The sequence below is a fragment of the Tachyglossus aculeatus genome, chromosome 24 (assembly GCF_015852505.1).
Source record: "Tachyglossus aculeatus isolate mTacAcu1 chromosome 24, mTacAcu1.pri, whole genome shotgun sequence".
NCBI classification, from domain to species: Eukaryota; Metazoa; Chordata; class Mammalia; order Monotremata; family Tachyglossidae; genus Tachyglossus; species Tachyglossus aculeatus.
This window is the reverse complement of record NC_052089.1, coordinates 24,567,827-24,584,806: the sequence shown is the minus strand read 5'-3', so window position 1 is coordinate 24,584,806 and position 16,980 is coordinate 24,567,827. Positions and strand designations below refer to the sequence as shown.

Here is a 16,980-nt window from a genome sequence, read left to right as displayed (position 1 = left end):
AAGTGTTGGGAAAGGTACAGAGAAGATAAGATATAGTCCCCGCCCTCAAGTCCTGGATAAAATGGAAGTTGAAAAAAGACAGGAGCCGCTTCTCCTAGCTCTCTACTCCAGTTGTCAGGGGTCCCAGGTAGGGGGGAACTCCCCAAAGGGACCTCAGAAATACTGGAAAGTTTTTTCACTTCCCCAACCCCCATGTATCATTCAGTGTGATTCCTCCTTCTCCTTGCTGGCTGCCACCATTTATTAACTATAACATTGTTGGACAGGATTTCTTAGAACAAATTGCCTTTGTGCGAACCCATTCCCGCTGCCTCATATCCTCGTTAAGAGTAAAGCCTAAAATTGTCATGGGTGTAACTCATAGGATAAATACGTCTTGCTGTAAACCAGTGGATATTTTGTATGCAGGCCCTCAGGTTAGGGTCTTGTTTTAGGTTTTAGTTTTAGGATTTTCTTTTGTTTTTAATCCATGGACTAGGGTTTCTTTTACATTTCAGGTTAGGGTCTTGTTTTAGGTTTCAGTTTTAGGATTTTCTTTTGTTTTTAATCCATAGACTAGGGTTTCTTTTAAATATCAGGTTAGTGTCTTGTTTTAGGTTTTAGTTTTAGGTTTTTCTTTTGTTTTTAATCCATAGACTAGGGTCTCTTTTAAACTTTTTTTTCTTACTGATTTATTAGGCACCCTGGATATCTGGGCCATAACCGTGGAGGAAAGAGCAAAGCACGATCAGCAGTTTCATAGTCTCAAGCCGACCTCTGGATTTATCACCGGTAACTGTCTTGATTTTTCTTATTTCTGTTTGCTTCAAGAGTCTGTAATTAGGCAGACAGCCTGGATTCCCAAAGCTATGTGAGGGGGTGAAAACCAAGCCTTTGATCGGGATCTGGCCCCAGATCGTCTGCTCACTTGCTCCTTTCCTAAGCCTTTGGGCTTTGGTCACTCTCCGGCTACCTGCTTCTGAGTATGTATAGGTATCTGCCCCTTTGTCAGGGAAGGGATCATATGGTTAGCAGGCTATTACTTTCTGACAGAACCACCAAAGGGCTAATGGAGTCACAATTTTTGCTCCCAAGTGACTTAGAAGAGCGTGGCCTTGTGGAAAGAGTACAGGCCTGGGACTCAAAAGAACGTCGGTTCTAATCCCGGCTCTGACGCTTGTCTGCTCTGTGGCCTGGGGCAAGTCACTTAACTTCTCTGGGCCTCCGTTTCCTCATCTGCAAAATGGGGATTAAGAGCCCACTGTTGGGTAGGGACTGTCTCTATATGTTGCCAATTTGTACTTCCCAAGCGCTTAGTACAGTGCTCTGCACATAGTAAGCACTCAATAAATACGATTGATGATGAGGAGGAGGACTGTGAGCCCCACAGGGGACGACCTGATTACCTTGTGTCTATCTCAGCGCTTCGACCAGTGCTTGGCACGTAGTAAGTGCTTAACAAATACCACAATTAAGAATTAGTTTGGGCAGAATAAGTGAGAGTGCTTTCACACTGTGCCCTCACTATTTTCAGCATGATACTCCCACCAGTGAATACAATCTCACCATCCGTGGCATAGTAGTAGCAGCTGCCTATAATGGGTATCCATTTTATGTGGTGCAGTGTACTGGGCGCATACTATATCTAAGTCAAAATTCTATCTTTAATGGACAGGTAGTGTGGCCTAGTGAACAGAGAGCATTCATTCATTCAGTCGTATTTACTGAGCGCTTACTGTGTGCAGAGCACTGTACTAAGTGCTTGGGAAGAACAAGTCGGCAACGTAAACATAAAAGCATAGACCTGGGTTCCGGGAGAGCTGGGTTTTAGACCCCCTTCTGAGTCGGGCCTGCTCTCTAGACCTCAATTTCCTCATCTCTACAGTGGAAAGAATAATATTTGCCTCTCCCTCCTTCACAGGAATGTTGTGAGGACAAAATGAGATGAGTAATGTTACAGTGCTTGGGAAGTCGAAAAGCACTCTGCAAACATAAAGCACTGTTGCAAGAAATCAAACAAATTCCCCTTTATAAATTTGCTGTCAGATCACTCTGCTACTTAAGTACGCTTCCTGTCTTACCCTGCCCTTTTAGATTTTACTTGAGTTGTTGGTTTCCCTAAAAATTGGTTTGCAACTAATGGGAGGGAGAAGAAAGTTTCAGATGGTTCAGTCTTTCGTAACTTTCAGAGGGGTTTGGCTTTGAGTTGAACCATTTCTTGTTCCTAAGCCTTCATCTTCCTGCAAGGGACTTAGAAAGTGAACTGTGATGATACTGACGTGGTCGGGAATGATCTTTCCTTTAAAAAAAAAAAGATTTCTCCACCATTTCTCTCAGGCAGTTCATCCCCAGCAAGAAGCAGCTCTCCACAAACTCTGGACAGAAGGAAACATATGTTTCCTGTCTTCCTCTCAGCAGATGTTACAACTAAGCATTTGTGTCCCATTACCTCCAAGTGGGATTGCCTGACTAGTGCAAATGTTACACAGTCTCCTAGGGAATGTTTGACAAGAATTAGAGTCCCCATGTCTGCTTCATCTTTATCATGTTGAAAGTTGTTCTTTTGCATTTTATCACTTAAGGACACAGAGTGCTCTGTTCGTAGCAGCCTTATCTTCCTTAGTCAGCAGTGTTATCTTAATTAGTCCTCACTGGGCTACTTGCTTTCTGAGCTTTCTGAAGGCTACTTTTTCCTCCCAAATAATCTCTGTCTGTCATTCACAGGTGATCAAGCTAGGAACTTTTTTTTTCAATCTGGCTTACCTCAGCCCGTTTTAGCACAGATATGGTAAGTTGAAAGTGTTTGCCCAACATCAACAAACCAAAATCAGTATATTTATATGTGGGGATGTGCTTTTTCTAAGCAGTTGTTGGAAGGAAATGTCACCCATGAATTTCTCGAGGGTAGATGTCATTCTTAGTTTGAGTTAACATCTATTTTTTCCCCCCAAATAATAACTCTATTAGTAATTTTTAGGTAGCAATTTTCTTATGACATTCAGAATCCACATTTTCTTTTTTGTTAACTAACCCTAGGTTTTTACGTTAAGGACAAATATTTTTTAAATCTGCGTGAGGGAGGGTGCAACAATCCCGATGAGAAGTGGTCGAATCATTAGTATGCTTAAGTTTTGGTTGGTAAACTACCGACTTTGAATTGGTAGAGCTGATGGAAAGCACTATAGCGTTTTCATGAACTCTGCAGGTGCTCCCTTTTGTCTTTTAACTTATTGCTTATTTAAAAAAAAGCTAATCTCCATAAAGCCCCATTCAGTGGCCAGACTTGGACATTCAATGTTGGCATACGATTTCCTAATAACAAACACATTTGTAGAGGCTCAGTTACAATGATGTCAAGTAGTACAGCGCAGGAGTCTAAAGGGAATTGAGTAGCTGTTTAAATAAGGACTTGTCAGCTAAAAAGTGTTGTATGCTCCCAGTGAGGTTTGCAGAACCCCACAGTGGTATTTGTGCATTTTCGCTGAACTTCCATAGACATTTGCTGTCGGTTTCTAAGCAATCCGCTAAGTTGGCTGCACACATTTCCCCAGTTGGGCTGGGAGGGGGTGTGGGGGTTAACCTAAAAAATGCAATTCTAGACTATCTGGTTGTCATGGGTGACCCGTTAGGGAAAGTAAGAGAATCTAAGATTGGGTCATAATTTAAAGAAAGGTAAATATATTGAGAGCCCCTCTAGATGTAAGTAAATCCTTCGCAAAGGGTGCCTGCCGGACACAACCAGATGGTGTTTTTCTAAGAAGAGGGGCTCAGGGAAGACCCCTTCGTTCCCATTACGAGTCTTTGATATGTCAGCGTCACCACTGGATTTCAGGGCACTGGCTGACATGAACAATGATGGCAGAATGGATCAGATGGAGTTTTCCATCGCGATGAAACTGATCAAACTGAAGCTTCAAGGCTATCAACTTCCCTCTGCTCTTCCTCCCATCATGAAACAGCAACCCATCGCCATTTCCGGTGCACCAGCATTTGGTAAGCATGAAGTTCACTGTTTGGTCCCTTTCTGTTGAAAGGAGTCCCTGTTGTCTCTGGGATGTTGCTCGGAAAACTAATGGTCCCTAGGACAGAAGCTTAGGAGAAAGTTCAAGGGGACTTGAAAAGGACTTGAAAGGGACTTGGGAAAAGGAAAGGGAGCACAACGAAGTGGAGATAAAGGAGCTTTTAACCTGTCCAGAATCCCTTCCAACCCATTGCCAAACCCTTATTAATTCCCGTGACTCTGTTCCCTCATTGGCCCTGGATCTTCCCTTTCGGGCTCCCTTCTGTCCTCCTGTTCCCTTAGCATTTGTGTTTCTCCTAATTTGGCCTCCTTTGGCCCTTGCAGTGCTGGGTTTAAGCCACATGCCTCCATTTCCTGTCAGACTCATTTCTTATCACTTCCTTGTAAATTCTCTTCCCAGTGGTAGGCAGTAGCATTGGTTTGAAAGCCTTTCCTTTGGACTTTCTTCCGCAGAGTCGTTTGGATGTAGAACCAGGGAATGGGGTTGAGCCCCAGTTTTTGCTCCCTTTCATAATAATTGTTGTTAGTTTAAATCTCTAATAAACTCAGTAATTTTCCTAAAATATTAAGTAGGAACTGTCCCTCATTAATATTTGAGCGTCTACCCTGTGTGATGTATTCCAAACGCACGCACATCCAGAACGTAAATATCCATGGAACTCTAGCCTGGGAAACTGTCATCCTTTTAGCAAGCCTCTGCTGCACAGTATTTTTTAGCTGGCGGTGATATTTGGTGTGAATCTGCCAAGAGCAGAGGATATTGAGCTGGCAAATAGATTATCTCAGTGGGAGGTTTCTTTTTGATCCACCCTTTCCCAGCGACAGCCACTCCCTAGCCAGCTATGGACAGAGGCCTCCCCCATTCCTGACCTACATCTGCTTACACGAGTGTGAGAAACCAGGCCAAAAGCGGCCGATCTCACTGCTTGTAGCGAGAGGGGGATCCCCGGACCTCGAGAAAATGACTGGGGAAATTGGCTACTGATAGGGTTGTTTTGTTTTTCCCCTCATTTTAAGTAGGGCGGTTTATAACAGTCCACCAGTAGGAGATGTGGGTCTCATCATGATCATCATCAATCGTATTTATTGAGCGCTGACTGTGTGCAGAGCACTGTACTAAGCGCTCGGGAAGTACAAATTATCCAGCTTGGGAGAGAGGATCGTCTCCCACCTCCCGTGCTGACTGATCGGTGTCGGCCTGTTGAGTCTAGTGAGTAGGAAAATGTCTCTTGCCGTCTTCTCAACCGAGGGGGCAGGTATCTGAGGTGACTCTGTCCTTGGGCAATTTGTTTGGTGGCCGTGGATAATCCCCAGCATCGGCCAGGGCACAGGCCAGTCAGAACTCACGGCCTTTGGCCCTAGCCTCTGGGCCACGTCGCCTGTTGTTATTAAATAGATCGATCCCATTGAGTGAAAACCCCATCGCAGAACAGCGCCCAGAACGCGGGGAGACCAAATGGAAAATTGGCTAGAAATGAGTGGGTTTTGGTTTACTTCCGATTCCTCTGCCAATCGTCCCCTCTTGCGGCCGACAATGAATCGATTATAAACAGCCCGGAGAACCTCACTGTAACTTAGGTTCATTTACCTAGCCCAGAAAATCTGCCGGTTGAGGCCGGAGCCCGTTGAATTCGCCGCACTGAACTTGTATCAAAATGGAGTAAGCAGGAAGGGACCCGGAAAAGGAAATAAAAGAGGGATTGGAGGCGATTGGAAAATCCAACTAGCACCCAACACTGTCAGGGGCCGCTTGCTGTGGCTGTTCCCTGACTTCTTCCAGGGCTGGCGATTAATTTTCAGCCGGCCGGAGCTCTTTCCCTTTGACACCAAATGTCGGGGTCTCCCGTCCTCCCTTTCAGGGTCATTGCTGATGGGTTTTCAGGGTGTCTGGTCCCTTTTTCTAGGTTGAAAGTGCACGACCCTGCCCCTCAAGAAAGGGAAGTCTGTCACCAGGGGACGAGCTCTTCAGGGTGGCCCGTTAAGAGTTGATTGATGTACATTTCGAAGACGACGGGGAACTTTTAAAATTCCACCCAGTGTGGTCCGAGAGCTCACAGATGTTCCCCAAATCCGCAGGCCCATTAAAACTGTTCTCATCCTTCATCCGATCTGGTTTTAAACCCTCCCACCACTTTTTTTCTCCCTCACTTCACTTAGAACAAAAACTGTCACAAAAAATCTGTGCAAAATTGGACAAAAAAGTTCATGTAAGCTAGAAAGCGAGCAGCAGAATGTTTAAAAAACTTGTTACATCCACTGCCTATTTTTCTTTACTTCTGGGCACATTCGAGTTTTCCCCAGACCTTCCCTTTCTTTTCCTTTTTTTTAAATTTTAGCAACTCAAAGATCTTCATCACTGATTGTTTTTTATTTAATTGTTACAGTATGCAAGTGTTTGTTACGCAACAGGTCTCTGTCCTGCTAATTAGTAGATGACATGTTTAGTCACCGTAAACCTGCATTTTCTTTTTCTTCAATTTCTCCTCAGTTCTGTTATATAATCAATCAGTAGTATTTATTGGGTGCTTACTGTGTGCAGGACACTGTACTAAGAGCAGCGTGGCTCAGTGGAAAGAGCCCGGGCTTTGGAGTCAGAGGTCGTGGGTTCAAATTCCAGCTCCGCCAATTGTCAGCTGTGTGACTTTGGGCAAGTCACTTCACTTCTCTGTGCCTCAGTTCCCTGTAAAATGGGGATTAAGACTGTAAGCCCCATGTGGGACAACCTGATCACCCTGTTTCCCCCCAGCGCTTAGAACAGTGCTTTGCACATAGTAAGCGCTTAACAAATACCATCATCATCATCATCATTATTATTATTACCATAGAGCAGATTCAGTAGATATGCTCCCTGCCCACAATGAGCTGTCATTTTAGCGTTATTGCCTTCAAATAGTAATAGCAAAGGGGATGCATTTTTGAAAAATCTCTCCCTTTCAAGTTTCCTCACTTCTCTAGACACTATGCTATGCAGGGATTACCATCTTTTAAAATTAAAAACTAATGTGTGACATCGACCCACCTCCCGAGGCATAATGCAAACAACCCCTTAGTTAAAAGAAACTGGCCAGTGCTGATTTTTGACCGTCATTTTTGTCAGTTAGGCCCTTTTTGCAATGAGGAGACCGAGGGACCAAGTCCAAAGAAATGTTTTCCGCCCTGAAGAGGCTTAAATATTTATTAGATGGGATTTGTAATAGTTCCGATTCCTGGCCCGGGGCTCTTCTCACTATGCTTAGTGGCGTGTCCTGACGAGCTACTGGGACAGTCGTTTAAAAAGCGATGAATCTGAAACCCATAAGGGGAATGGTTGGAATAATGACTCTTCTCCTTCGAGCAGTGGCGGGCCAAGCATCGGCAGATGGTCAACGGGAAATCTTTTTGTTTGTTTCTCTCTATTTTGCACGTAGGAATAGGAGGCATCGCCAGCATGCCGTCTCTTACAGCTGTTGCCCCAGTGCCAATGGCATCCATTCCAGTAGTTGGAATGTCCCCGCCTCTAGTGTCTTCTGTCTCTTCAGCAGCAGCACCTCCCTTGGCTAACGGCACATCTTCGGGCATACAGTCTTTGCCAGTTTTTGCCCATCCCGGTAGGCAACCAACTGAAACAGCAGCTTAACTTCTCGACCGTTTGTTTTGACTCCGCATTCTGCTCACCTGTGTCTTCTACCGGGCTCTTAGGGCCAGTTGTACGGGGTTGGACTTCATCTGGGTCCAGGGAAGCAGGGATCAAAGCACCTTGTGGGGACGGCCACCGTAAAACCACACTCTTAGCCTGATGAGAGACCCGAGTCGAAACCTGATTCCAACGCGTCTCTTAAAAGAATTAAAAAAAAACACTCTCCGTTTAGCACATCGCTGGTGTCAGAAGAAGTGACGGAGGGATGACTTCGGAAGCGAGGCTGAACCGCTTCACGAAGGCTGCCGTTCAGGCGGTGGATCGGTATTCCCTCCATCGCACGCTTCTCCCGGTCGGAGACGGGGTTGCGTTACACAGCCTCTGAGCCAGGGGTGTGAACTAATACGCACATCCTGTCCACATTTCAAACCATGATGCTAAGCCAGAATGAAGAAAATGATTATTCCTGTTCCTGTCACGTGTGCATTTGCCCTCTCACTGAGGTGACTTGGCTCTTACACGTCCACGTCGGGATCATCAAGTCACCGTCAAAATAATATAAATCGAGCACATTGACTTATACGTGTAATTCTAGCTTTTGATTCAGCTGCCTTTTTGAACCCTACAAGGTGCTTACCTGCGGGTTAATTAAGCAGTGTGAAATATGTCTCACTTAAAATTGGAATGCAAAATAGCCAGAGGGGCGGGGGAGGTAATAATTTTATTGATTTTATTTTTTTCTTTTTAGAATGAGGCAAGCACCATTTGACATTTTCGGTCAAAGGTGAAGAGAGGGAGAAGGGAAATGAGGAATGGGTCTATTAGCGTGGCTCAGTGGAAAGAGCCCGGGCTTGGGAGTCCTAGGTCGTGGGTTCTAATCCCGGCTCCGCCACTTGTCAGATGTGTGACTTTGGGCAAGTCACTTCTCTGGGCCTCAATGACCTCACCTGTAAAATGGGGATTGAAAGTGTGAGCCCCACGTGTGACAACCCGATTACCTTGTACTCCCCCAGTGCTTAGAACAGTGCTTGGCACTTAGTAAGCGCATAACAAATGCCATCATTATTATTATTATTTTTCCCCCATGATGTGGGTTGGATAAGCAACGCTGCTTTGGATTTTTGGAGCAGAGATGGGTTGGTAGAAGGTTTGTAACACTGCATATTTAAAGTCAATGAACATTGTATTTCACTCCTTGCAGCCACATTGCCAAAGAGTTCTTCTTTCAGTAGATCTGGTCCAGGGTCTCAGTTAAACGCTAAACTACAGAAGGCACAATCTTTTGATGTGGCTAGGTAAGTTGGTTTTTTTGAATCTGTTTAAGCCATTCATTAGCATTTCTCTCATCAGGTGAGAGCCAAGATAGTAACAGATCTTGGTTATTATTTAGTTACCTGCTTACTCCAGTGTTTCTGTAATTAAAAGTCATTATTGCATTCAGTACGTGCTGGGCAATGGTGTTAATTATTCTGGGATTTCACCTGAAAATTTGAATGCGCTCAGACCGACTAGTTATTGCTGGGACTACAAATCTCCCCCCTTCACATCTGCTCAAAAAGCTCTTCCCAAGAAAGTCAAGTTTTATACTTAAAGCCTCAGTTCTCTGAGCCGTAAAAGAATTTCAGAGAGCAAAATAGAATTTAAGACGTGGGGAAGGAAATTTTCTAATTGAGCCTGTTAGTCATTTGAAATTTAGGAATATAGGATTACCCAGGTACTTTGTGTGTGAGAGAGCTAGTGTTGAGGGGGATGTTTAGTTTGTATTCCAACTGATTTGGTTTTACTGTATTTAATTCTGAGACACTCTTAAGGGATTGGGTGGGTGTAGACTATATGCAATGGGGATGTGCCCTTCTTCTCTTCTCCCTCTCCACCATTCAAAGTGGGGATTCCTTATTTTTTTTAAAAAAAAGGTTTGCATTGCTTAAATTACTGTCATTGCAGTGCATTTGGGACAGCTGACTTCAGACTCTCATTTTTGAATTGGACACATTAGGTTCCCAGCAAAGATTTGTAGTGTAACTGGTAAGATGAGTATTAAAAAAAATGCAGCAGCATTTGTTAGATCTGGAAAAGCGCATGGCCTATTTCACGCGTAACACCCTTCATATGCTGTTGAAAGATAATTGGGTTCTTGATAAACAGGCGTGGGTTAGAACAAATTTAAAGCTCATTTAAAATGAAGGAGTTGATGCAACGGAATTCACAGCAGGCCTCTTTGTTGGAAGTTTGCTTTTTAATTAAAACTTCCAAAAGTAACAGAGACAAATGATTTCTTGTGATAATTTAGAAGTAATTATTTTAGAGATAGGAATGTGGCCCTTGGAAAAAATGTACAGAACTTTAAAGTCCCTTAGTAGAGGGACCTGTATTTGAGATTCATCTGTTTGCAGGTAGTTTGAATAGATTTTTGTTGGTGGTGGTGGTGGGTTTTTTTTTAATGGTATTTGCTAAGCGCTTACTACATGTCAAATACTGCTCTAAGCTCTGGTGTAGGTACAAGTTAATTAGGTCAGACGCAGTCCCTGTGTTGCAAGGAGCTCACTCACAGTTTAAGTAGGAGGGAGAACAGGTATCCCCATTTTACAGTTGAGGAAACTGAGGCCTCAGTTACCTCATCTGTAAAATGGGAATTAAGACAACAAGCCCTGTGTGGGGCAGGGACTGTGTCCAACTGATCAATTTGTATCAACCCCAGCACTTTGTACAGTGCCTGACACATAGTAAGTGCCTAACTAATATCATTAAAAAAAACATTTGAAGTACGGCAGGAAAACAACCAAAGTGAACATCATTTGCGTTAACTTTGCATGAAAAAATGCAGGGTCCCTTCCCTGTCTCTGTGTATTTTTTTGTAAAGGAATAACATGATTAACTGTTGATTCTCTTTTTCCCGACTCTCCCCTAGTGTACCTCCCGTTGCGGAATGGGCTGTCCCTCAGTCATCTCGGTTGAAGTATAGGCAGTTGTTCAATAGCCATGACAAAACGATGAGCGGCCACCTCACAGGTATCCAGATGAAGTTAAGCAATGAAATAGACTCTGGGGTTCATGGTCTTCAATCTGGATCTAAAAGTTCCCACATATTAACAAGCCAAAAAACTTCAAATCATGTATTAAGTTGCTTTTTTGTGGGCAGAATTAGCTTTATCTTTAAGCGTTTCTCTCCCCCTGCCCTTTTTTTCCCCCATCCACTGGAAAAAATGTACATAATTCCCCCAGCTAAATTTCTGCTCTCCATTTTAGGCCGAGGAAGCGTGGATTCTCTAGGAGGAATGTTCTTAAATGGGGGACAGACAAATAAGGGCAATGCCTAGTAGAAACACCTTTGAAAGGCAGATGGGTGTCAGTTATAAAAAATGAAAAGCTTTTCACAGGCAGAAAAACAAAAGTTGGTGATAATATTGGAGTGAAAGTCATTAAAAAAAGAATAGCAGGATTAAGTACTTGAGCTGTTTTCAGATATAAAAGGAACGGAGTAAAGGTTCTGCACATGCAAAGAAAATTTTTCTAAGTCATTTTTCCAGTGAGAGAAGCAGATTTGAGCCACTTTAGGCGCTCTCAAAGTGACGGAACTGTCATTGACTCTCACTTTTGATACCTATTGGTTATTAAGATGTGCATGTGAGTGTGTGTATTTAAGACTTAGAGGACAGGAGGAGCCTTCAAGAGCCTACCCATTAAACAGGATTGTAATCCAGTCAATAGGTGTTCAATAGGTGTATCAGACTTAATCCCCATTTTTCAGATGAAGTAACTGAGGCACGGAGAAGTTAAATGATCTGCCCAAGGTCACACAATGGGCCAGTGGTAGGGCTGGGATTACAACCCAGGTCCGCTGACTCCCAGGCATGGTCTCTTTCCACTAGGCCACACTGCTCAAACTCCAGGTATCCAAATCTCCCTCAAGTTTCACCCTCAAGTGGTCTTTCCCTTAATTAAGGCCATTTCCTTGACTTGGTGCATCCTAAATTACATGAGAAACCTGCTTTTTTTTTTCCTGAGATGGTGAACGGGGAAATGAGTTGTTGATAAATAGTTGTTGTTAGCGAAAAGAGCTAAAATATTGGTAACTGCAAGAACCACCTCCTCACCGCCTTTTCAGAAACAATCACACACCCAGCCTGTTAACTCATTGCCTAGCCCATGCCTTACTGTTTAGTTTAAGGCTTGGTAATGCTTTGATATGTCGAGTTAATCCCTGTGCAGTTTTATTATGCAAGCTAAAACTCATGAGTCAGTCCCACTTGAATTCATGCCTTTGGGAGGGCAGTGATGAAAAATTCAGTGTCTGTTTACCAACAGTCAAACATTATCAAACTGACTCTTGTTCAAATACGCATTGACATTTTTATGTAATTGGTTATTTGCTAGTCCAATTGAATGAGCTGATTTCCTTCCCGCCTTTTATTATATTTACCCGTACATTTTCTGAAGATAACGTTGCTGATAAATTCTGAGCCCTAAGTATTTTTTGATTCAACAGGACAGATATAGTTGTCTTTCGTGTTCAAAGACTCTTCTGATGGTGACTAAAAAGCCCATTGTGGGAATCCTCAGTCCCGGCTGTATTGGTCACACGAAGTCCCATGTTGTATCGTATTTAATGTCTGTAGCTCCTGATGGTCTTTTTTCTTTTGCCCCTTGTCTCTGTTTCCATACAAACGTCTTCTTGAAAGAGCTACTCCCTTCTTGAAAGCTGGAACTGGATGGCAGCGATGTCTGAGGCTTTGTTTCCTCAGCCCTCCTTGCTTTCGGCTTCCCAATTTCAGCTCTCCTTTTAGCCGCTGTTTGGGTATTGCCGCCGTCACTCATTCTACTCACATCATGCTCAGGTTAGGGCAAGCATAGCTTTGTTGCTGGGAGACTTGATTACGTTCCAGAACTTCCTCGTTTGTGATTGTTATCTTGCCATTTGATATCGAGTGTGGCCCTTAAATGATCCCGGCGGAACCTTTGTATAGTTCAGGGTTCACAGCCGTGGAGATAGTTGGGCAACAGTTCGGCTCTGTAGGCCTGTAGTTTGGTCTGGAGCTTGATATCAGGTTTGCCGTCACACTCCGTTTGACAGTCTCCCATAGGTTGTGCTGGCCTTCTTGGTTCCGTTGTTGTTTTTGTTTTTTGTTTTTTAATATAACAAAGCAAGAAGACATAGCATCGGTCAGTTCATATAGTTGTCCATGTGCACATATATAAAAAATATTTTTGTCTTTTTGGTACGGTGGTTGGAGTAACATACAGCCAGCTGATTATCCAATTGGTGGCTTAGACATGTGATCCTTGTTATCCCAGGTTGCCTCCAGTTGCCTGCTTTTTTTTTTAAACCATGTCCCTCCCATTCACATCCCCAGACAGTCAAGGTGCACGAAGAAGATCTTTGAACTAGGCCCTGCGAGGGTTACCAAAAAGGATTAAGATTTCACTCTTGCTCTCTCGGATCTTTCCGTTCATAGGTCAAGTCGGGACAGAGCAAATACCCAATCGTAAATAACCATTCATTCTCCAGAAACATTCCAGAAAGAGATAGACTACTCAAAAATCAGAAACACGTAAGAGATCCTAGAGAACGCAAATGTCAATCGAACGAATGGGAATAGCTCGCTACCCAGGGATGGAGGATTACAGAGTGACCCGAGTTGGGTGCCGAAACTGGGGAGGTTTTACAGAGGAACGATCCTAGATTGTGGGCCAAGCAAATGACAGGAGGTGAAACTCAGATGCTGGCAGCTAAAATAAAAGAGTTGGTGGGATAGAGGAGGCAGATGAAACCAGTAGCCAGAGAAAGGTATTTGTATTATTAGGTGGCTACTGCCGTTATCTAGACGAACCATTTTCCCCCCTTGCTACCATGGTCAGTTAAGAGTTGGCTACATATAAAGCAGGCAGTCTGAGAGAAGTGGTTATACTGTGCAGCCCTAACTAGTAAAGCTCATATGTCTGTTTTCTTTGGTGCCTTGCTGCTTCCATTGGCAGCTATCAATTTCCAAATAAAGTGGGCTCTTTTCCCCTTCTTAGTGAGGGGCAGGCACCAAGAGTCCTGCTCTGTGTAGCGCGTTGAATTCTGATGCTGTCTTAGCGACGACAGGTGTTTTCCAGCTCATCTTTTTAACCTCCTTCTGGTTTCTGTTAGGTCCCCAAGCAAGAACTATCCTTATGCAATCAAGTTTACCCCAGGCTCAGCTGGCTACGATATGGTAAAGACCGGACATTCCCTAAACCTCAAAAAGAAAATTGAAGATTGTCTATTTTTGGGGCTCCGTGCAGTATCCTGAGTATTTTGGATTAATTTCTGAGTTTGAGTAGTGACGCGTGTGTGCGCCGGGCACTGAATTTCCAGCTCACTGCTACCGGTCCCTTTAGAAAAATCCTGCTGTTCTGTTGGACCGTGAAGGTGGCTTCACCTGGCAGTGTTTATTGAGAACAAAAATGGTGGTCCTTAGAGTTTATGTGCTACGTGAGACAAGTCGGGCGTGCGTGTTTATCGACGCCAAGCTATTCAACGTTTACTCCCTGGGGTGGAGGGGTAGGGTTTCCAACCGCGGGGCACTTAAAACACCAGGTGGCTCAGGGCATCGTAGAGACTAAAAGGAACTTGATGAAATCCTAGCAGGTGGTTTGATTTTGTAGCCTTTCCCCCGCCTCACAGACCTCCGGTGATTTGGCTCAGGTCGCCCAGAACAGTCCCTGACAGATTGTTCCATGTAGGTGTTCGTGGCAGCCATTTGGCCCCGTTGGAAAGAAAAACAAAACGAAACAAAAGTCGATCCACCAGTAATTACACAGACCCCGATGTTTCAGTGAAAATAGACTGCTTTTATTAAATAGGAATCTTTCGGACATTGATCAAGATGGAAAACTCACAGCAGAAGAATTTATCCTGGCTATGCACTTAATCGACGTGGCCATGTCCGGCCAACCCCTGCCTCCTGTATTGCCTCCAGAGTATATTCCTCCTTCATTTAGGTAAGCGAGATGCCGCTCCTGAGCCACCGCTCCGTTCCATTTTGGGCCTTCCAACTAGGGTCAGTTGAAAATTGTCTTTTGACTGTATTTCGTCCTAGAAAGCAATGCAAATCTTGGTCAAGTCCCAAGCTTTTCACGTTGTACCTCATTGGTTGTTTCTAGAATCCATTATCCCTGAATACTGCCGTTGGGGGACTAGTAAAAAATAAAGAGAAAAAAGTACGGTGAGGTCCCCTAGGTAAATGTCCCAAAATAGATATTTTGCCAGACTGTTCCATTCTTCAGATCTGACCCTGCCGACCTCCCGCTCCAACCCACATCAGCCAACATGAGCACACCCTGGATCTCTTAATGGTGATCTCACAAACTCCGATCCCTACGTCTCCAGTTCTGCCCTTCAAACCTGCCATTTTACCCACATCTCTTCTCTTTCCCCAAATCGTCTTCTCAATCAAAAGTGTCTATTGAGTCCCTGTTGTAGTAAGCCATGTGTGAGAGCTGTCCTCTGCGTCTACTGAGACCTCCGGTCTCTGGACCCCTGGCTCAAAATATCATTCCTCCCTTTGCCCTCTTGGCAAATTTTCCTCTCTCCCTTATCCCATGGCTGCTGTCATCCTATCACCCCTACAGTTCACTCCCTCCTCTCCTGCCCGCACACGTTGGAGCCATCATGATGGAAATCCCAAAGCCGTGAAAGCCACGCTGACCCTTGACACTAAAGTTTTGCCTTCTCCTGCTTTATCTCTGCCTCTTGGTCTGCATAACACTGGCTCAGTGGAAAGAGCCCGGGCTTGGGAGTCAGAGGTCATGGGTTCTAATCCCGGCTCCGCCACTTAGCTGTGTGACTTTGGGCAAGTCACTTAACTTCTCAGGGCCTCAGTTACCTCATCTGTAAAATGGGGATTAAGACTGTGAGCCCCACGTGGGACAACCTGATCACCTTGTATCCTCCCCAGCGCTTAGAACAGTGCTTTGCACGTAGTAAGCGCTTAAAAAATGCCATCATTATTATTTTATTATTCCTGGCCTCTGGCCCCCACCACCAATTCCAGATACTTAAGCTCCTCTTGAAGCCGCTGGTCCCCCCTCTTTCTTCCTTTCCAGTTCTCATTGACCTCTGTCAATGAGACAATAATAAAATAATAATGATGGCATTTTTTAAGCGCTTACTATGTGCAAAGCACTGTTCTAAGCGCTGGGGAGGATACAAGGTGATCAGGTTGTCCCACGTGGGGCTCACAGTCTTAATCCCCATTTTACAGATGAGGTAACTGAGGCCCTGAGAAGTTAAGTGACTTGCCCAAAGTCACACAGCTATTTCTGATATAATAGAGACTTCCCCAGGGGTCAACTTTGCTTCTTCTTTTCAACCCCTCATCACCTCCCAACTGGATGACTGTAACAGAATCTTTCGCAGCCCCGTCTCAAGCCACTCCCATCTTCATTTGCTAGAGGTCCTATGGCATTCAGAATACATCTTTTCCTTCTTCCCAAACCCCCAGTCCCTCCTGATTTCATCTCACAAAAACCCAAACACTCCTCACTTGGCTTGAAAGCTCTCCAACTGTTTCCTCACTTAGCTACATGTCGGTCTCATCTTCCATCTCACCCAGACTCATTCATTCATTCAATCATTTATTGAGTGCTTATTGTGTGCAGAGCACTGTACTAAGCGCTTTGGAAGTACAAGTTGGCAACATATAGAGACGGTCCCTACCCGACTTGGACTCTGCACTTCCAAGTAAGATACCTTTAGACTGTGAGCCCGTTGTTGGGTAGGGACCGTCTCTGTATGTTGCCAACTTGTACTTCCCGAGCACTTAGTACAGTGCTCCGCACACAGTAAGCGCTCAATAAATACGATTGATTGTACTTCCCAAGCGCTTAGTACAGTGCTCTGCACACAGTAAGCACTCAATAAAGACAACTGAATGAATGAATGAATACCGTACTTATAATCCTGCCATTTAATACTGATGGTATTTGGTAAGCACTTACTCCGTGCTGCGGTTGATAGAACAGTGCTTTGCACATAGTAAGCGCTTAATAAATGCCATTATTATTATATAGGCTAATCAGGTTGGACGCAGTCTCCATCCCACAAGGGGCTCAGAATCCTAATCCCCATTTTACAGATGAGGTAACGGCAGCACAGAGAAGTGAAGGGGCTTGCCCAGGGTCACACAGCAGACAAGTGGTGGAGCCGGGACTAGAACCCAGGTTCTTCTGTCTCCCAGGCCTATCTGGTAACCCACACTGCTTCTCTAGTAATTCATTCGTTCATTCATTCAGTCGTATTTATTGAGCGCTTACTGTGTGTGGAGCACTGTACCAAGCGCTTGGGAAGTACAAGTTTTGGCAACATCTGGAGACGGTAATCGATTTGTCAAGCTGTACTCTG

General features: G+C 44.4%; 1 protein-coding gene across 1 annotated transcript in view; it reads left to right on the top strand.

The window, feature by feature from the left end:
• The window catches only part of ITSN1 (intersectin 1), a 179,014-nt gene that overhangs the window by 58,017 nt on the left and 104,017 nt on the right, over positions 1–16,980 (top strand). Inside the window, 8 exon segments of the mRNA XM_038766277.1 lie at positions 679–771; positions 2,704–2,767; positions 3,812–3,972; positions 7,408–7,587; positions 8,818–8,911; positions 10,525–10,625; positions 13,747–13,810; positions 14,442–14,579. Coding sequence (XP_038622205.1) covers positions 679–771; positions 2,704–2,767; positions 3,812–3,972; positions 7,408–7,587; positions 8,818–8,911; positions 10,525–10,625; positions 13,747–13,810; positions 14,442–14,579 — 895 coding nt within the window.